We start from the raw sequence: 22510 nt of genomic DNA on the forward strand, positions 1-22510 counted from the left end.
ACACTTATTTTCAACAGTCGCTCTATAACAAACGCTATATCAACAAACGTCAACAATACTTCTGACTGCAGTTCAATTACTCCCTATCTACACATACATTATTGTCCCGTCACGTTGTCGCCCTCTTTTATATACCAGACTACCCTATATCTAGTAAATGCTAGAGCATTCGCCAAAGTACAGGATAGTTCTAGAAACGTGGCGTGACACTAGTCATGTGACTTCGCTGACGCAACAATATCTTCTCAAAAGGTTTCACCTTCATTCAAGTCTTTATAATCTTATATGCGTTAATTTGGACGCGCGATTTATTATTAAGTATTCTCAATTTAGTTTTTTTAATCATTAATATAAATATCAATTCCAAAACTACGATATAAAATTCAGTAACTTTAGACAGAATTTAAGTTATTGATATATTTTGTGAGTCTCAGACTATAAATTATAGTTTATAAAATATTTCAAAATGTTTTACATGTAGATTATGCTGTACTAAAACGACTTTGGAGTCACAGCCATGTAATTATAGTCCATGTCACTACATCTGTTCATACTCCGTGGATGCTGACAATAGTCATGTGGTTTAATTTCCATTTCAAAATGCCATTTATAAGACTGTTATGCTCAAAACACAATACTCCTCTCTGCTTGTTTTCCTGCGAGCTATATAATGTCCAATCCCGCAGAAATCCACAGGCGCTGCATACAGTGACTTGACCAAAGTACTTCATATGGAATACTATGAATACCCGTTTCATTCTCCAACTGCTTGAGGCGTGCAACAGAAGAACGGATATGTCTGGAGAGCAATTTGTGTACATATAATATATGTTTCTTTACCAGCTAGATATTTTTCTTGATTGCGTTGCAAGGGATACGAGGATAGGCCACTCGTCATTTATGTTCGAAGATTCTCATATGCTATAAGAAACCATATTTTGTTCACCCCGCCTAGGGTACAACTTGTTGCAGGTCTCTTTTAATAAAGTCCTGGGTCCCCAAGTTGACCCATATTCATTTGTTCATCAATGCCATTAAGTAAAAGAGATATTACTATCTTGAAAATTCTAAATCCTCGATTTGAGCATATTTTTATGATTTAAGTATATGAATAGTTTGCATTGGAAACGGCTCTTACATACCCTTCCCAAAAGCAACGAATTTGTGTGAAGATTTATATAGTAACGGGAAACGATTAGCTAAAAATTGAAAACAAAAATCAGTATAACGACAGTCGAAGAAGGTAGGCGTGAATTACTAATGTTATTTATGGTCTAAATATAACATTACAACTTGTGTATACTTAGGCGTTAGATGAATTCTAGCTTTAAAAGTGGTTCACAAATATATAAACAGTTACCTTGTATATTAGTATAATAAATTACAAACCTAAAACATGTAAATCCAAATGATAGCTATAATAATAATTCCATGTTTGATTTTAAGGTGGTAATTTAAAAAAATCGAAACTTATTAGGATAGGCTCGCCATAAAAACAATCTTCAATTATTAGAAAACAAGTATAAATTGAAGTTCCACGCTTTTGAAAATGTATTATTATTTGTATTACAATATTTCAGTTGTATATTATATATATACAATAGTATAGAGAGCGCAACAGTACACATATTGCTTGTATTAGGGTTAATAACAATTTTGTACATCATGGACATTTGGTTATCGTTAAAAATTTAAAAGAAGTATGTGTTTATAGACGTATTAAAATTCTGTTAGTTTCAGATAAGTAATAATACTGAAAATGGATTCCTCAGCTGATAAGAAATTACAAAAAGTGCCTAAAGTGGCAAAGGTAAATATAGTACTAGTAGAAGTAGTATGAATATTAGTATAAGTACTATTATTACCTGAAACTGATAGTAAAACTAAAAGTCAAGACTGAGTTAAACCAAGTTATTTCTTTGTAAAAGACAGTAGTAATACTTATAGTGATTTAGTATTACTATTCCTAACGTTATATTTATATTGTATTACTTTTACTTATACTACTACTAGACCTATTGTTAGTAGTAGCATTATTAATACTAATACTATAATAGTAGTAGTACGACTAGTAAGTTCAACTAAAGTTTAAGCTGATGAAAAGTTAATACCAGTATACTAGTGTATAACCTAAGGACAACAAAGGATCTGTTGGATCACTTAGACAATAGGCGCCGCATCAGAACCAGGGAAGGGTAACATGCCCCCCTAATTTTGACCCAGTAACAAAGTGCCTCTTTAAATGGGGAGTATAAACTTGTACATGATTATCAGGGAAAGTCCCTGTTTTGAACTTTGAATTCAATGGTCACAGTTACCATAGCAAGTATTAAGATGCCTCCTTCCCAAGTTCAAATTTGTTTAGCTGCCTGTGATTGAAGCTGACCCGTCCACAAAACTAAACTAATAAAACATTTCAAAAGCAGCCCTTATCATTTAAATACTTAAGCATGATTCCATGCCCATGGAATTACTAATATCAGAAAGATCAATAGACAGTAATACTCTGTGTTCAAGTTGTTTAAACACAAAGAATATGTATGTGTAAACCCTGAAAATATAGAAGAATTAAATAAACTTAGACATTATAACAAAACATATGAATAAGGAACCATTTGGTTCTCCAAAGCTGTCCCTACAAATCTGTTCTTGAGGAAAGTAAAATATTAAACTCACACTTTATTTTTCAGGAAATTTGTGATTCCTCTTTTAAACTCTTAATAAAATTGTTATAACTGAAGCCTAACCTATATTTTCAAACCTTAAGCTAGTGTTTTCTCTTCCTATTCTTTTCAGAATATAGCATAATCAAAACAGAAACATTCATCATATTTGATACTTGAAGCTGTCGATACTTGGTGAAGCTCCATAATTACAGAATTGAGAAAAACAAACATGGTTGTTAATAAGTGAATTATTTGTTAAACATACAATTGTGTTTGTATTTTTTTCTCAATTCATCATATTGATCATCAGAATAATCTTCTAACACATCCAGAAGATCATCTCTTATCCTTTTTTTTTTTCCAAGAGAAAATAGAGAAACCTTAACCTATTCCCATAAGATAATCATTTGCTTCCAAGAGTCATCCAAGTAGCCTGCCTCTGAACTGTTTCCAATGAGTAGATAAACATTCTTGGATAATGATACCAAAACTGTACACAGTATTCCAAGTGAGATCTTAGTAGTTTGTATAAAGAGCCAGTTAACTCTTTTGACTTGTGATCAATGTGTGTGTCAATACACCCTAAAATTTATTAGCTTTTCTATTATCAACAGAGCTTGGGTGACTTGTACACCAATATACTTACTGGCAGTTTTAAAAACATGCAACTTATGTAGTTGCATGGAGCCTAAATCAGTAGGAGGATCAAGGCCCCTGCCATCATGACTCAGTTACATTTATTTGAAATATGTTGGCAACAAGTTAATATTAACACATAGTGTATTACAAGCCAAGTTATCTCATCTGTAGACACAAACGTATAAATTTTTTTAAGACTTTTCTACCAATCCCAAAGCATGGTTTATATTTCTAAGATACTAATATCTCTTGATAGTGTAATTACTCGTGTATTGTTCCTCACATGATTTTCTTTCTGTTTCTCTGGTTTTTATTACTACAACTAACTTTAGTTATAATTTTATAACATACTGCCTTTGTGATCCTTTTTTTTTATGAGTATTGTTTTATAATGCAATACATTATATTCTCAGTGCATAGAATAGCTGTTTCCCCGTTTGAAAGTTATAGTGTAGTATTACTGATAAGAATATAGGATAGGGGCCCCAGGATTGAGTTTTGTACAGGGCCATCACTGACTACACTAAGATATGTTTCTTCAGTCATTAATATAAATAAGAAAAAGCAAAGGCTAACACACTTCACTAGTAACAAGAATCCAGCTTAATTGGACCCAATTACAACTTTTTGCTTTCTCTCACCCATCTGTCATACAGTATAATTTACTGATCTTTCCATAACACCAACAAATATATTTTTAATAACTAATCTCTTGTGTGGCACTTTACCAAAATCTTTTTGAAGATTTAAGTACACCAAGTCTACACCCTTTCCATCATCCAGATAACGTATGTAAATAAACTAAAACAATTTAGCAATGGAAGATTTTCCCTTAGAAAACATTTAAAAGCTTAGCAATCTGATGGTTCTCAACAAAACTTTGACATTAGCATCCTCTCAAGACCTAATCCCCATTTGAACATTTTGCATACTTTTAATATACTTAAAAAACAATCTATGCTACTAATTTGTACCTTATCAGCAAGATGTTTGTCATAAGTCTTTTTCAATTTCGTAATTTCTTTTTATATAGCCAAATCCTTAGTTTTCCTATCTATCAGTTAATCTCTTACACTTATGGCTAAATCATTGTTATTAGTGAAATTTGATATTTAATTTATTGTCAAGATCATTAATTGATTACATTCAACTAATTGATTATTCTCACATGAAACGTAGGTTGTTGGAATTGAAAGTAAAAATAATTTGAAACACTAATTTTGATTAATTGATTATTTCCATTAGTTGTGACCCTAATTGATTAAGTTGAACAACATTGAATTAAATAAAAATAACAAAGAAACATCATAGCAATATTTCAATTACTTGGACAGTTGGAATAATGAGAAACACTAATTTTAATTAGTTGATTATTTTTATGCATTAATCAGTTTAATCGATGCTTATAGGTAATCAGTTACACTGGTTAACAAAGATTGTCTCACAGGAAACAATAACTAATCTTTATCAGGTATAAGAAGACTGAAGAAAATACGTTTTCTTTGTATCACATATAGTTTTCAAGATATACATAGTTCCAGGTTTTTATAAGATAAATTGCTTATTTAGTATATTTAATGCAAACATCATATTGACATTATAGCTAATAAGAAATTGATAAAACGTTAAATGCATTTGTCAAACACTGAGATGTTTTGTAGGACAAGATGTTCGGAGAAAAGATGCTCTAGTTTTAATTTGTTCACTGAACTCACTCCCATCATACCTATATGCCTCACTGTACACCTTAAAATTTTCAAATGTGGTCGTCAAATTGCTTTGTTTATAATTTTTTTAAATATATATAATCATGATAGCCCAACCAAACAACTTTCTAGATAGACAAAACTAAATGTTTGGTCTCTGGAAAACTAGGCATGATAGAAATTTTTTAATTAGATTTTTAGAGACAAGAAACCTTACAATATCTTTTGTAAGATACAGAAGAAAAATATAAATTTGTTAGCCAGTGTTATAAACCTCTTCTACTTATGGCATTTATCCTTGATTTTTCTTCTTTTTTAGGAGCATGCCTATCTTAAATTGAAATCTATTTTTAGAAATTTCCCAAATCTGTTCCAACATCACCTTTTAACTCATTATCCCAATTCATTTATGATAAATCTTGTCTCATGACATCACAATTAACTTTGGAAAAATTAGGAACTAAACTCTCATTTTTTTATGCCAATATGTAGCAAAACTTCAAACCTGATGATGCAATGATCGCTTTTCCCCAAAAGTTTTCCCACTTAAACTCTTACAACCACATCTTAATTAGTTGTTAACAATAAATCTAAACTTGTAGACCTTCTTGTTAGCTCTTTTGCAAGATTAGAAAATAGTTTAAGCCTATCCTAATAATGTTAACTTTAAGTCTAATTTATATGTTTATAATAAAGTCAGTAAAATTACTTGTAGAATGTAGCTATGCCACTTTTGTGTTTATAAGAGTTTGATAAGAAATAACTTGGGTAAACTTTCCTACTTGCTGATGCTTTGTAAGTTTTGTTGTTTGTTCATTGTGGATACTTCTTTCAGTTGGTGTTTTTGCATAATATATTATAATGTGTATAAGATTTAAAGAGTATGTGGGCTATTGGAGACTAAAATTAACGTTATTGGACAAATTTATTTCCTATTGCCTTGCCCATGCTTGTTTCTTTAGTCTTGTGTTATGATATCTCTTTTATTGTGATACGAATTAATGTGGATATTATTAACAATATTTTAATTTTTCTCAGGTTAAAAATAAAACCCCAGCAGAAATTCAGATAACAGCAGAACAGTTATTACGAGAAGCAAAAGAACGTGACTTAGAAATTGTTCCACCAGTGAGTAATAACTAACCATACCAAATTTGCGTGTAATTTTCTCATATATTGAAATGTGGTGCAGTTACTCTTTATCTTTGATTTGGTCTAATAAAATATCATATAAGTGTTGGAAAGAAAACAAATATAAAAAATTCTGACAGGTCCTTATCAGGTTCAACTGTTTCGCTTCAAAATGTGTGTGTGTATATATATGTGTTAATTCCATTTTATCAATTACAAACATGTATGTGCATATATGTGTTAACATGTAAACAAAAAGCTGTGATTGAAAACAACAGGTTTTGATTATATCACTCTTCAAATGTAAATGATCTTTATATTAATCTAGATAAACATTAAAAAATGTGACTTGAGATTTCTATTTCAGTACCAAACAAAGGGTAAGATATTTTTCCATTGTGATGTTAATATTTATCATACTAAGTTTGAATCAATCCTGCCATTCATTTTCCAGAAAGCTCCTTTACCTTTCAGACATCATAGGGATTTCCCATAATGTTTAAAAATTGGTCAAGGATCTCCAGAAAGCTAGAAGCTCCACTTGTGAGATTTAAGTAAAGAAGATGCTGTCACAAGACAAAAACACAACTATTGTTTTAGGGAGAAAAAATATAGAAATGCACATATAACAACAAGATAAAATAGGAAGGATGCTAAAATTACAATTGGTCCTAAAGGGCGAATTATTTATTTTTTGCTTTTGTATTTGGCCGATGAGTTAGGGCCAACTAAATAATATGAATTTCAGACATTGGCTACTAAGTATTTTTTTTTACTTTTAATTTCTGAATGTTTTTAGGCTTGCTCATTAAACAAAATAATGCTGATGTTTAATTAACATGTGAAAATATCCAAAACTCTCCCTTGTGTATTTTGTCTGTCTTCAAGACCATTCTCAAATCATTTTTGTTATTTCAGAAACTTTATTTATTTATAATTAATTATCAATACACACTTGATTAACATTGTTGCAGTAAGATACAAAAGAAGTTGAGAGAACAATAACAATGAGTAATTGTAATTTCAAATTCTGCATAACTGAATATGTTACCATTCTAAAAGTTTGGTGTTTATCTTTTAAACAAAACATATTTATTTGGTATATATAAAACTCATGGTGTGGTACTGGCTTTCATAATTCTCTCAATAGTATTAACTTAATGTACTGGTCATTTTTGTTAACAGCCACCAAAACAGAAGATCTCTGATCCAGATGAATTGGCTGAGTATCAGTTAAGAAAACGAAAAGTAAGTTTGATGAATGATTTTTCTTCTAAATATACGACAGTAATTGACATAAATATAAAATAACTCTTTTTAACAGTTTGATTTTTCTGAAAACATTTCTCTTGAAATTATAAGATCTAGTACAATTTTAGCATTTGTTATTCTTGTGTGATCAGTTTTAGTCTTTTAAATGATCAATTCAATATAAAGTTTGTAGCATAAGTAAAATTTATGTTTTTCAACATAGAAGTAGACATGATTTAATAAGACTTGCATGAAGTTTAATACACATTAAAAATTTGTGTATCATTCATTATGAGAATATCATGATGTTATTATACAGGTTTCCCGATGGCTCAGTGATGAGTCTGGGGGCTTATAACACTAAAAATCAGTTTTCAATACTCGTAGTAAGCACAACATAGATTGCCAATTGTGTAGCTTTGCTATACAGATTACTCTTATGTACTTGAATCCTATTGCATGTATTTTAACTAATAAAATGTACAGGAAATATATTGATTGACTTTCAACATATTTTTTATTCTTAATATACATTAGATTAAGCTGTGAATATAGAACTTTGTTAATTGATTCAAGGGAAAAAAACGTATGTTATATGGCATTTAAACATTTTGTACCACTAGTGCATTTCACTTGTTCATATAATCTTTATATTTCATATACAATGTACATTAGAAATTGTATTTATATTAATAACAGGCCTTTGAAGACAGTATCCGAAAAAATCGTGCAGTTATTTCAAATTGGATCAAATATGCCCAATGGGAGGAGAGTCAGAAAGAAATTCAAAGGTAACAAAAATTAATTTAAAAAAAGAAAAATATATAATATTAATACAAGTACAAAGATTTGGAGAAAAAAACTGATTTTGGCAAATTTTAGTGATCATTTTGTATCACAAATACGTACTTTTGTGTTGATAATAAAAAATGTGCATAATAATTTTAACTTGGTTTTATTTATACATGGTGACAAAAATTGACATAAAACTTTCAATATTAACCTGATACCTGTTGGTAATTATAAAGGCTTAAGAAATTATGTTTTTGTGAGTTGCTTAGACATTTTTTTTTGTCTTCTAGGGCTCGCTCAGTTTACGAAAGAGCACTGGACGTGGACCACAGAAACGTTACCTTGTGGCTGAAGTATGCTGAAATGGAAATGAGGTGAGATTTTTGCTCAGTTAACTGAGTATAATGTTCTTAATTGATTTATATCTGATACAATCATGTTATAATCATTACTGTGATATATATCAGTATATTTGGGTAAAGGCTACAATTTAAACATCATACAAATAAACTTGTATCCTTGTGTTTCAAGTGAAATTAATTTGGATTAAATATTTTATATTTATGTTGTGTTTTTATGTTATTTTAATTAACTGCAAATAATTACTAAATCTACTGTTTTGTAAAAGACATGGTCTGGTGGTTAGACACTTGACTTGCAGTCTGTTGATCGAGGAATCGAAACCCGGCATCGACCATGCTCACCCTTTCAGTGGTGGAGGTGATATAATGTTTACTGTAATTACACCATTAATTGATGATAAAATATTATCCCAAGAGATGTCACTGGTTGCTGCTAGCTGGTTCCATTCCATCTACAAGTTGGCCCTTGGGGTTAGCGATGTGTGCTCCCACACAGAGCGCCCATCCTATGGAATGCCAAAATAGACATTGCAATAAGCAGTTCATATTAATTTTACAGGGGAATGGGCATCAAATACAAAGTTTTCACAGGCCACAATTTTGCCTAAGATTAGCTCTGTCTATCTAGTCAAAAGTTAGAAATTAGGGATGGCATCAGATATCCTTAGTTGCTTTGCCTTAAACAAAACAAAAGAAAATCTTTTAAAATTTAGCTAAGATATATTGTTAAAAAGTGTAAACTACTTTCTTTAGGTATATACTAATTCTAATAAGAATGTTTTTCATTTATATTCAACAAACACCACTACCCTTAGATATGGTAGGGCATTAAAGTAAACCGAATACAGATAATTTTGGTAATTAGTTTCAGTAAATTTATATAAAATGTTAAAATCTACTGCTCCATTAACTTTGATTATAAAAGCTAAACATTTCTGTTTATAGCAGTTTTAAGTTAACCAGCGATAATTGATTTAGAATGAATGCCACTTGTAGCATTGTTTGGTATTTAGAAAACTATCATTGCATCAGTACTGTTTTATATATACAAGTTTTAATTTTTAAACATTGAATGTGAAGTGATTTAGATATGTTTTTAAAGACATCGACAGATCAACCATGCCAGGAATTTGTGGGACAGAGCAGTGTCCATCCTGCCACGAGTCAACCAGTTCTGGTACAAGTACAGCTACATGGAAGAAATGCTGGGTAACATCCCTGGAACTCGACAAATATTTGAACGTTGGATGGAGTGGGAACCAGATGAGCAGCCATGGCTTACATACATCAAGTTTGAGCTACGCTACAAGGAATTAGAAAGAGCAAGAAACATCTATGAAAGATATATCCTTCATAATACTACAATGATTAGACAGTTAATAGTTATGTTTACTGTGACAACTGCTTTATAACTAGGAAAATATATAACCTCTTTATTATGATGAAGAACCTGCTACATTATATGTGTTAAGATATTTGTTTGTTATTTTGTTCATGCCAGCTTTTCTTCTTATGTTATATAGTACTGGAAATTAAAATTATTAATAATAGTTTACAGTTATTTTACTAGCAGTTAAAACACTTATTTATTTATGAATAATATACTCACTTTGTTATTATGTCCCTTCTCAAAATATGATTAGTTCCAAACTTTGATTAGTATTTCTTTCTTAAGGAAACTTACATCAGATATTGTTATTTTTTATTCACATGATGATTATTCTCATTCCTCTAAGTTTCAAACTAATGTTCATTTTATTTTCTTTACTTCCACTTTACAAACTCACACTTATGAACATAAAATATATAGAACAAAAGGAAAAAAAGCTTGTGGTAACAAATAAAATCCATCAATGGGTAAAGTAATTGCAATAGTTTTGAAACTGATTCGTGAAACTCAGTTTTGTCAGATATAACTGACATGTTTTTCCAGTTTGAAAAAGTATGATAAGAAACTTCAAACAGAGATATAGAAAAATACGTCCCATCTTTGTAAGCGTAATATCATAGAGTACAAATAATTTAAACCAATGTATCATTTATTTTGCAGATGTGTCTTTAAAAATTTGAATGTCTTTTGTAGTTGATATTAATCTGTTGTCAAAGCAAGCTATTCACGTCAGTTAGAGCTAAAAAAAATGTACCTCGTAATGAGCATAGCTAATTAAATATATTGTTTTTACATTTTTACTTATGAAGACTAGAATGCACTATTTCATCAGTTGACTTTGCTCATTTGACAAATGTTTTTGGTCATAATTCCAATAATATATGGTTTGGCCAGCTTAGGAGATTAAGGTTAGTTATAAATCCATATACTAAGCTAACAATTCAAATAATCTTTCTAATAAAAGCATAATAATAGAAAAAATAATAACAAATATTCAAATCATACTGTTAATGAAAATAACATTAAAGTAAGAACAGAGCATCTCTAACAGAACACACAAATATTAGCCTAATACCCTACAATATATTGGAGACTCATTGCATGTCTTTATTAGTCTGTACTGTCATATGTTGAAATGAAATAGAGATAAAATTAATCTTATTTTGTGGAAACAGATCTGAAATATAATACAAATAATGTACAAATCAGATTGCCATTTAATACCTTATTATGTCTTGTGAAAAGTGTATCCAGATCTTGTTGTTGGTTATTTCATTTATTCCCTAGAATAAGGTGGGTTTTAAATATGAATATCTTGACCCTAGCTAATAAGATACATCTCAAGTGTTGTATAATGTGCAATCATGATCAAATTGTGTATTTTCTCATAATTAAATTCACATAATTTTGTTTATATGTGGGTATATTAATAGTCCATAAAGTATTTTCCTTCATTCCAATTTACTTGTGATAGTCCATCCAGAAATAAAAAACTGGGTCCGATATGCCAGATTTGAAGAACAGAATGGATACATCTCCAATGCTAGGAAAGTGTATGAAAGATCTGTAGAGTTCTATGGTGAAGAATACATGGATGAAAAACTATTTGTTGCATTTGCAAAGTTTGAAGAAAACCAGAGAGAGGTTTAATTTATTTATTTATTTATAGATGTTAGGGAAATTTAAAAGTTCTTCCATTTTAAAAAAAGCTCCCAAAAATATGTTTAATATACTTAAATGTCATCTTAATTATTGTTATATAACAAGGTTATATAAGTTTGGCACATTTGAACAGATTTCTGCTAATGTCAACTTTTTTACTGGAAACTACCAGTGTTATTCAGTTGAGAGGTGATATTAAATATGATATAAACAGTTTATCTCAGGACCATTTGATATGGAAGTGTTTAAAAAAATTTTAATGGTGTGTTAGTAGTGTGCTAAGTTTCTTTTCTCGAGTAGCTTTTATGTAGGTAAGACTAGAGACCATCAGCCTAATTACAAAAAGGCTTGTAGAAATGTAGTTATATATAACTTAACAGACCCCTCACAAACCAGTGGGGGACATTTTTGTCAGGGGTAAAAAAACTACCCATTCCCAAATTTCTTAAGTTGTACTGAAAATTTTTGGACATTTTTATTGGATAAAAAGAAGGTAGTTTCTGCACTCTTTTTGCGTTGGGGCTGAGAAAAGTGGTATGTGATTGAAATCCATCAGTGCATCACGAGCTTAACGGCCAAGCACAGGCGGCATGGATGTGTCCAAATGACAAGCAGAGGTATTCTGTCTTTACACTACAATGTGTTGAATATTAAAAGTAAGTTCAATCTGGACACTCCCAAAGAAGGTGGTTTGGGATGTATCTTTTTGAAACAACTTCGAGACAAGTTTTCGTTTGTTAATTGATAATTTTTTAAGTCTCAAGTCTCCCTACTAGCTGGAACTAAGGTCAACCCATTGGGAGTAAATTCAGTATATATCAATAAAGCCATATTCTCAGCATCAAGAATTAAGCAATTAACAACTTTTTATGCTTCTGCTATCACCATTTTATGTTTAGCTTTCAACTGAGATATGAACAATTTCACCTGCGATTCGGTAGTGAAGGTCAAAACATCACGATAGTCAGCAGTAGGAAAAACAGACAGGAACACTTTGAAAGCAGCTGCAGGCATAATGTTGTACTCGGCTTGCTGCACAATATTTACCAAGGTGGTTCTAAACAGTTCCTCCCCTTGGCTCCTGAGGGATGTGTTAAAATTAAGTTTATCAGAATCAAATTTATACCATCCTTACAAGTAAAATACATGTAGGATACTAGTAATGTAATAAATATTATACTTTGACCAGAGTCGTTTGAAAAAAAAAAATTAACTTCATGGGTGAATTTTCTTAATTTAAGCAGTAATTAAATATATACTTTAAGTCATTTTATTAAATCTCATCTGACCAACTTATTGGCAAAAAAAAATGTAACATTATGTTTTCACACACAAAAATTATTAAAAATCCCAACGTTATTTTTTTCCAGCTTTAACAGGTAGAGAATGAATTCTAATTTAAGAAACATTTTGATTGAAACTTCAACTTATTCATTTCCAAAATTTGTTTCCATAAGTGTTAAAATAACTGTTTTTAAAGTAAGCTTAAAATGTTATTGCAGCATGACAGGGTGCGGGTTATTTACAAATATGCCCTTGATCACATTCCAAAAGAGAAAGCTCAAGAACTCTTTAAGAATTACACAATCCATGAAAAGAAATATGGTGATCGAGCTGGTATAGAAGATGTTATAGTGAGCAAGAGAAGATTTCAGTATGAAGAGGTAAGTCTTCTTTATATTTGCAGATGTTTTATTTGTTATGAACTTTTATTATTTTTTTAATACTATAATAACTGTAGCATATTTAGAAAAGCACCATTGTTTGACTTCCATAAAAGTTTCTTCAAGGTTTAGAAATAGCCACGTATGAGAATTTCTCTATTAAAATAATAAATATTTAAAAAATGAAATGAAGCCTAAAGCATAATGATTCCTCAAAACATTTTTGGCAGACTTCTTTTTTTTTTAGTTTTTTAAGTTCAGTGATGTAATTATTTTTAATAACTATTGCACCACTCTTGTGCTGGTTATTATTATGTCAGTATTTTCAAATTTTGTTTTTTTAAGAGTTTGTTTCTTATTAGGTGAGATTAAGGAAATGATTTAGTTATTTTGATCTTTGAGTAATTTTAACTGACATAATATTGTTTTTTAAATGTGGTTCACTATCTTTGGGAGGTTTCCGGAAAGCTTTTTCTTTGGAAGTGATTGGATTTGGTGATTGTAGAGTGAGGTTCATTTTGAAAGAATTCTCAAAGACTCGAGTTCCTTTGAGAAAACTCATAATGATTAAAAAGGAATTCCCTAACTATAAAGTTGGTAGGAGAAAATTCAAAATCTTTACTAAGAGGAGTGATTTCAGTATCAGAGGGTGTCTTGTTTAGAAGATTAATAAAATTTTATCCAACCAGAATTGTTTTTATATTCAAGAATTTGAATTCTGCAATGGTTATTGTTATTACCAGGAGTATCAATCTATAAGGATGCTTTTCCACTGTTTGATTGTTAACAGCCCATATTTTATTCAAGATGTTCAATTTTAGCTGCACATGATGTGTTGTTTTCATTCAGTGACAAGTTCTTCAATATGATGGCAAGATTGTTTTTGGGTGAGGTTCTGATTCAGTGATATAAGTGCATGAAAGGGTCTTGTTTTCATATTTAACCATTTTTTGTAGGTAAGAGTTTAGACTTACTGAGTATTTTCTATTATTCAATGGAGAAGTTATAGATAAATATTGACAATTTCATGCTGTAAGTTCTTAAGGGTGCTCTTGCAGAAATTTTCAGTGTTATCAGGGATTGTAATAAAATGTTATCAATATCCTGATGTCTTTTTTTTAGAAGCCATTGGCAGTAGATTCATTATGAGGGAAACGAAGTCTAATAATAAAGATGAAGACAGATGATAAAACACGAGACATTTTATTTACAAGGTTCAAATGTTTTGGAATACACATATTTGAACTTCAGTGAAATATGAAAATAGTGTTACAAAGACATTTATTAACTAAGTAAACTAGTTATTTATAATACTATAGCATTATTTAATAAATATCTTTGTAACACTATTTTCAAATTTCACTGAAGATCGAATAAATGTATTCTAAAACATTTGAACCTTGTAAATAAAATGTTTTGTGTTTTGTCAACCATCTTCCTCTTTATTATTAGACTTCATAAGCCATTTCTTTATGCTTCTAAGATGTAATTAAATGAAACCAAACTTTGAAGAGTTGCTAGTAAAATAAAAGATGTTGAACTTAGCATTCACAGGCTTTGTATTTTTAAATAATTAGGAAATTTTTCTTGTATATTTATACAGTTTCAGCATGAGAAATATTGTTTGTTAATGTAGGACTCAGCAACCTGTTAATATGTCTCTCTTTTAACAAAGTTTTGTAAAATATAAGTAGACATAACTTAATTTACCACTAATGACAAATACATAAGTTACATTTATTTAAAAAAATACAAAAAAAGAAACCTGGTGATACTAGGTTATGCAGGTTTTTTTTAACTTGAGGTGCCAGTGCTTATAATTTAGATTCATTATTATTAATTGTAATTATTATTGTAGAATTGAAACAGCTTTTGTTGTAGAACTATTAAATAATACTGTTGTTAGCTATATTATTAATGTTGTAATTTGCTAGTTACAGGATGTAGAACACGCATGTGACATCATGTTTTTTCAGTTTATTCAAATGTAGATGTTCAAGCATCATTAGGTTAGGTTAGAAAGTGAGTTGAAAGATAGTGGAGAGGATAGTAGGTACAGTTATTTCAAGGTAGATCATTGAATTAGTCATGTTGACTATTGCAGTTATTTCATGTTAGTTAAGTTGATTTGTTATACATTAGTTAACGTCATTTCTAATATAGGCGTATATCAGTTTACAACAGTATACAAGTGCTCACGTTTGTAGAAACATCAAGGGAGGAAATAAAGTAATTTATTATTGTTACATGGACCAGATGTTGAATTATTTTCATGGGGTAGTTTAAAAGAACAGTGCTACTACAATACCATTTTGTTGAATAGTGCATCAGTGACACATATTTTTGTCAGAATATCCGGAGAAACTTATGACTTGAGTTGTTTGACATTCATAGTTTGCAAGTAAGTGAGACTAACTGCATTAAAGATTACTTAACATTTGAAACTTAGTATGTATAGATTTAGGCTTAACTTAAAGTGAGCAAACTATGTTAGGCAGTGCTAGGATTGTAGCCCAAAATATTGTTTACTTTGAGAGTACAATCCTACAGCTACAAGTCTTCAGTTCTGTAACAGTTATAGATTGTTAATCATATTATAATAATTTAATTCTACTGACGAAATATTTAAGTTGACTTACAATAAGTGATTGAAACTAAACTATTTATATTTTTAGTTAGTACTAGCATAGTATCTTTACTGAAATGATGCTACTTTAATTAAAATTAGGATGCTAAGCATATGTGTGCTCAGAGGTTAATTATAATGTTTCTTATTTGAAGAAAGCTAGTTGACAGAACCTGAATTGATTTATGTAAATGATAAGACTGGAATCAATCAATCTAAACATAACTTGTGTTATCTGTTAATATTTTCTGTTGTTTTTATTTTTATTTTACTGTTATCTCTAGGAAGTAAAGAGTAATCCTCACAACTATGATGCCTGGTTTGATTATCTCAGACTGATGGAAAGTGAAGGGAACATCGATGTCACGAGGGAAGTGTATGAAAGATCTATTGCGAATGTTCCTCCATCAAAGGTTCGATGTCAAATAGGTGTTGGATATGTACTGTTGACATACATAAGCAAAGCACATATCTACTGTTATAAAGCTACCAAAACCCACCAGTCTCTCAAGTAGATATAATGCTGGAGGGAGAAACATTAGTATAACAAAAAATAAATTAGTTATGCAAACAACTCTGGGGGACATTTTGTGTTCTATAAAACTAAGAACTAAAACATGTGAAGCATGCATTGTTTGGATTAAGATTATTTTCTCAAAAGAAATACCACTTTTTACAAAAACATGTGAAAAATGTTTGCCATGAAAAACTCTTTATACTCTTAAATATGTGAAATTGAGCTATAATACTCATAAGAAAGAAATTAAAAAGTTTCAGTATTAGGAAATTATTTTGTTTTTTATAAATCACAGTTGTTAGAGTTTTGAATTCCTATTTTTTTCTATACAAAAGTATGGTAGTAGTAGTAGTTTTATAAATAATAAATTAATATTTGAATAAGTTGAATATTTAAAGGTTAGATTTTTGATGTTATTGAGTGAGATACTTGTTTTTGAGTATTGAAAATTTTTTGAATTGTTTAAGTTTAAATTGTTTTTGATTTATCAGGAAAAGAGATACTGGAGACGATACATATACTTGTGGATCAACTATGCTCTATATGAGGAACTAGAAGTTGGTGATATGGATCAGACTCGACAGGTCTACCAGGCATGCATACAGCTGATTCCACATAAAGTTTTTACATTTGCTAAAATATGGCTTCTTGCAGCACAGTTTGAAATCAGACAAAAGAATCTTACTGCTGCTCGAAAACTGCTGGTAAGTATGGTGTAATATAATCTAACTTTCAAACCTTTAATGCTAGTTTTCATAAATGACCAAGAAATTTGTATTTCAGTATGAAAAACTAAGTCTCATTGATGAATGTGCCACAAAAACTACTTTAACTGCGACAGGATACAAATAACATAACTTCGATCTATGGTAGTTTAAAAATTTGGACTTACAAAAATTATCCATTTAACTGTTTAGTTGACTTTATTTCGCCATGACCTCATATGCAACAGTGGAGATTTTGTCCAGAATAAAGAGGTACATTGGTTTGTTTTTACATAATAAAGAGAGAGATGCCTTTATGGAGGATTTTTTGGTCACTAACTTTTTTTTCTTTTGTCATTATGTTCTGTGTAAGTTTATTATGCATCAATAATATTTGTAGGGAAGAGCCATCGGAATGAGTCCTAAGGATAAGCTGTTTCGCGGGTACATTGATTTAGAAATTCAGCTGAGAGAGTTTGATCGATGTAGAATTCTGTATCAAAAATACCTTGAGTTTTCTCCTGAGAACTGCTCAACATGGTTGAAGGTAAATGTTTGGAACACTAATTATTATCATGAAACTAGATTGTACTGTCAGATTACTGATCTGAAATGTACTCTTAAATATAATTTTAAAAGGTGACCTTTTACCATAAAGAAATGTATTTATTGTAATTTATTTTTTCCTTTGACATCTTTGTCAGACAAAAAACTAATCTAGGCAAAACATTTTTTTCTTCTATTTATAAATTATTGTTCTTGTAGAACTTCTTGATTTTAGGGAGAAGTAAAATAAAATTTTAAATATTCACACAAAAAACATCCAAGTGCTTCATAAAGTTATTTTTATATATGTACTGTGCTGTAAAGAGTTTCTAGTATTTTATATATGTAAACATAGAGAGAGAGAAGAGGGATGTCAGTCATTCTTGACTGGAGAAACTAATTTTTATAATCATGTTTTATAGCATGTAAAGTACAATAGGATCTAGTATGAATATATATAGACATATAAGATGTGTGTGTGTGTGTATTTGCATTTTATGCATGCACTTAAAACTTATTAAAAGCATTAAACACTAATCTGTACAAAAACTTTAATATAAAATATCCATTAAAAAACATAAAACATCACTGATATTGTATTAGTTTAAAACATTTTCTGCATAACTTGGTACATAAAATAATAGTAATAGGGAACAACATATTTATCTTGTTTCATTTTCAACAAAAAACATAACTTATTCACCATTAGTGAAAGAAAATGTTGTAACATCAGAAGAAAGAAAGGTATAAAGTAATATTCCACTTATATTTGAGGAAAGTCCTTAATAATAGGGACAAAAATGTGATAAAGAAACCGTGATTGTGACATAACATTAACAGAAGTCCTTAATAATAGAGACGAAAACATGATAAGGAAACTGTGATTGTGACATAAGATTAACTGAAGTCCTTAATAATAGAGACAAAAATGTGATAAAGAAACTGTGATTGTGACATAAAATTAACTGAAGTCCTTAATAATAGAGACAAAAATGTGATAAAGAAACTGTGATTGTGACATAAAATTAACTGAAGTCCTTAATAATAGAGACAAAAACATGATAAAGAAACTGTGATTGTAACATAAAATTAACTGTTGTATTATAAGAGTATATGATAAGTTTGGTCCACTTGCATCATTCCTTCTTTGTTTTGATTTGCACAGTTTGCTGAACTGGAAACAATTCTAGGAGACATTGCTAGAGCCCGAGCTATTTATGAGATAGCTATCAATCAGCCGAGACTTGATATGCCTGAAGTGATCTGGAAAGGTTACATTGATTTTGAGATTGAACAGGAAGAGTTTGAGAATGCTAGGCAACTGTACGAGAGACTGCTAGAAAGAACTCAACATGTAAAAGTGAGTTATGAGTATATGCATTTCATTTTTAAGCTTACTGAACAATGTAGTAATTTTGACTGTAGGTTTGAGCTGTGATATGACATTGAATTTGCTTTATAATTCCATTGTGATGTGTTATAACTAATAAACAGTCCTGTTATTTGTTTATGAGCAACTAATAGGTGGCAAATGTTGCTGACATGTTGTCTTTCTTTTGTCAGTAAATTCTAAATTAGGGATTATGTCTAAACCTTAGGGGGTCTTTGACCTAGCTGCTTAGCCTGTGTATTTCATAAGGTGCTTGTTCAGGTTGAAAGTACTAAAAGTAGATTAGAAAATAGTTTTGAAAATTATTCAAATTTGAGTTCTTGTATTTTCTCATTTTATTTAGAAATTAACACTTCTTGCTTTATAAAAAAGATGCAATACCTGCATTGTTTAGTAAAAATAAAGCCATTGAAATCAGTTTCATTTATACAAGTAATCTTCATGTGTAAAGGTTTTATGTAGATACATTATGAACTCCAAGAAAGGTAAAGGTAAGCCGAACATCTAAAATTATAAAATATTTGAACGTGATATTCATGATCACATAAATTTGGGATCAACCTGTTTTTTTATGAATGATAATGCACATATTTTATATTCAGAAAAATGTGCCCTATGATTTAAGAAAATGGTTACACTTCCATTTTATTAATATCCATGAAAGATTTAGTCAAAATTGAAAATTGACAAAATAAGTTAAAGGGGAACACAAAGTGTATCCGTATCCTTCCACCTTATAAGAAAATATATACATATATTTTGCATATACAAGCATAAGTATATATCAACCAGAATTATAAATCATATTTTAATAAATGATATTTCTCATTAAAATAAAAATTGTTTAAAAAGGTCTGGATTAGCTTTGCCAAGTTTGAACAGTCCTATAATTCAACTGAACAAGCTCGACACGTTTATGATAAAGCAAACAAAGCCCTTCAACATTCTGAAGAAAAGGAGGAACGATTGATGTTACTGGAAGCTTGGAAAGATTTTGAGGTATGTATTTATTTTAACAATTACTACAGTTATTCATATAATTCTAAGTCTTAGTGTGTTTTTTTTTATTTGTATAAACTTTAAGAATTGATATTAAAGCAAGTATTTTGGAACTTACTAGAGTGATGAGAAGAAAACAATTTATGGCAGGAGTTAAGATGTTAAACAGTGAAATGATTTTTGATTTATTAAGAAGTGCATAAGATATAGAAAAACGTAACTGAAACATGGTTTCATTATTTGCATCATCTGTACTTTATCCTTTTTGCAAATCAATTTTCAACTGATCTGCATCAAAACTACTTTTGCACGTATACATCTACTACAAGTGTATTTTTCTTTTTTTCCAAGTGCACATTCACTATACAGCATCATTTCTCTGTAGCACTAGTGATTGGTTAATCAAGGTTTTCCACAAAACATGTCCTGGATATGTTTTGTGAAAAACCCTGGTGACTGATATCATGCATAGTAAAGATCCATAATGATCTGGTACCTAAACCTCTTCAGTCCATGGGTATAAGAGGGATTATAAAGTAGTGTCAATTTTTGGTATAGATTAGTTGGATAAATAATTGTCAGTAAAAAAAAGATAATTATTTATCTAAAACATGTTTTACTTTAATAATGATGTTCATACGTTTCATTGTGGTGGTGGTGAAGCCTTATCCTGCTTTTCATGACGTTTTGTGCAGGATGTAAAAGTGGAAGTCGAATCTTATCAGAATAATTAGAGATAATGACATTATAAAAACAGTTCATGTAGTAACTCTTGAAACGTACAAGAACCATGAACTTAATCCTTTTTTCTTGTTAACTCATTTATGCCAGAGTATGTTCAGTTGAGCTGTACACCAAGTTTAAATTGGAAATAGCTTATTTTATAAAATAAGTTATACTGTTCATTGCATTATAGGAAACATATGGAGATGACTTATCTAGAGAAAAAGTTGAGAAACAGTTGCCAAAGAAAGTTAAGAAAAGAAGAAAGATCCAGACCGAAACAGGAGTAAGTCAATTTTCAGTATCGTATTATATCTCAAAGAATCAGAAATAGTGTTTTTGAAAGATGTTTAGTTGTCTGGGTTTGAAGCAAAATTATTAGGTCCATACAGGAATTTCAAATCGAATATTTGTTACTGATTATTGTATTACATAAAACAATTTATAATAGAAATGGTCACTTTATCAAATTACAGTATTTCTCTAAAACAAAGCATTATTTACTTCCTTGTGTACTTTAATACAAATCGTAAGTAAGTCACTTTAGTTAAAGAAAAACCATGTATTTGAACTAGATATTTTCAAATGATGAAGAGTATGGTGTCCTGTTTGATAAATCTGTGATTGCATAAAATACTTGTTTAAAAAGGTGTTTGTAAAAATATGTAACTGAAATTCAGATCAAAGACACAATGTTTCGAAACAGTGTTTAATGTAAAATAAATGTTACATAATTAGAATGGAGGGGTAAGTATAATAGTCACTCATATGCACACACACACTTGCCTATACACATGTTTTTACATACATATCTTTATTTTTCACATTCACACATATATATATATATCCATATATGATAGTAATTGGTAGTATTATGCTTCAACAACATGAAATTGGTAGTGTCCTGATAGAAATGGTCTTTCAAACACTTTGTTTTAAATTTGATCAGTTAGTTACCTTCATGTGTTTGGATGTTTGTTTTATGCTGTTGTTGTTTTTACAAAAATGTTACTGTAATAATAAATAACACTGTAATTGGAGATATATATTTGTTTCATGTAAGCTACTTCTATATATAATCTTTAAAACTAACTAACTGGAGATATATGTGTTTCATGTAAGCTACTTCTATACATAATCTTTAAAACTTACTGTAACTGCAGATATATATTTGTTTCAGGTAAGCTACTTCTATATAGAATCTTTAAAACTTACTGTAACTGGAGATATATATATATATGTGTTTTTTATAAGCTACTTCTATGTAGAATCTATAAAACTTACTGTAACTGGAGATATATATGTGTTTCATGTAAGCTACTTCTATACATAATCTTTAAAACTGTCACTAGATTTATTTGTATTTTCTGTTGCTAGCTTGGCAGCATGAAGAATACAAACCGAAAATTTACAAGTCTGTAAATCATTTGGTTATTTTTTTTTCTCTATCAACTAGGCTGATGGAGGATGGGAAGAATATTATGATTACATCTTCCCTACAAACGAAGCAGCACAACCTCACCTGCGCCTTCTTGAAATGGCAAAGAAGTGGAAGCAGAAGAACGAAACTTCAGAAGCTGTACCTGTGTCGTGTGACTCTTAATGTACCCTCAGTGCTTCAGCTCTGTCTGACCGCTGCTGGAATCTTTCATGTATATATCCCTTATTCAAAACTCGTGTAATGTACAGAAGTTATATTAATAAATGTCTCAAAATAATTTTATACTTCATCATCCACAAAA

General features: G+C 29.9%; 1 protein-coding gene across 2 annotated transcripts; it reads left to right on the forward strand.

Moving 5' to 3' along the window:
- The first annotated feature begins 1621 nt into the window (after positions 1-1621).
- LOC106468268 (crooked neck-like protein 1) lies at positions 1622-22510 on the forward strand. 2 transcript variants are annotated; one of them, XM_013928690.2, is made up of 15 exons: positions 1623-1810; positions 6050-6139; positions 7328-7390; positions 8093-8184; positions 8476-8559; positions 9650-9891; positions 11403-11581; positions 13102-13263; positions 16174-16302; positions 16898-17110; positions 17511-17657; positions 18822-19016; positions 19899-20045; positions 20962-21054; positions 22225-22510. In XM_013928690.2, the coding sequence occupies exons 1-15, from the start codon at positions 1760-1762 to the stop codon at positions 22369-22371; spliced, it is 2034 nt and encodes a 677-aa protein (XP_013784144.1). In that variant the 5' UTR covers positions 1623-1759; the 3' UTR covers positions 22372-22510. The 2 variants fall into 2 exon arrangements, with proteins under 2 accessions (XP_022252873.1, XP_013784144.1); XM_022397165.1 differs by lacking the exon at positions 17511-17657 and having other exon boundaries at positions 1622-1810.

Source organism: Limulus polyphemus, unplaced genomic scaffold (genome assembly GCF_000517525.1).
Source record: "Limulus polyphemus unplaced genomic scaffold, Limulus_polyphemus-2.1.2 Scaffold86, whole genome shotgun sequence".
Lineage (NCBI taxonomy): Eukaryota > Metazoa > Arthropoda > Merostomata > Xiphosura > Limulidae > Limulus > Limulus polyphemus.

What these genes read in the sequence shown, in the direction of transcription:
- LOC106468268 (XM_013928690.2), top strand. Translation starts at nt 1,760, where the DNA reads ATGGATTCCTCAGCTGATAAGAAATTACAAAAAGTGCCTAAAGTGGCA. An exon ending in ACTGCTCAACATGGTTGAAG is followed by an intron (nt 17,658 to 18,821) that starts GTAAATGTTTGG and finishes TGATTTGCACAG; the next exon opens with TTTGCTGAACTGGAAACAAT. An exon ending in AAGCTTGGAAAGATTTTGAG is followed by an intron (nt 20,046 to 20,961) that starts GTATGTATTTAT and finishes ATTGCATTATAG; the next exon opens with GAAACATATGGAGATGACTT.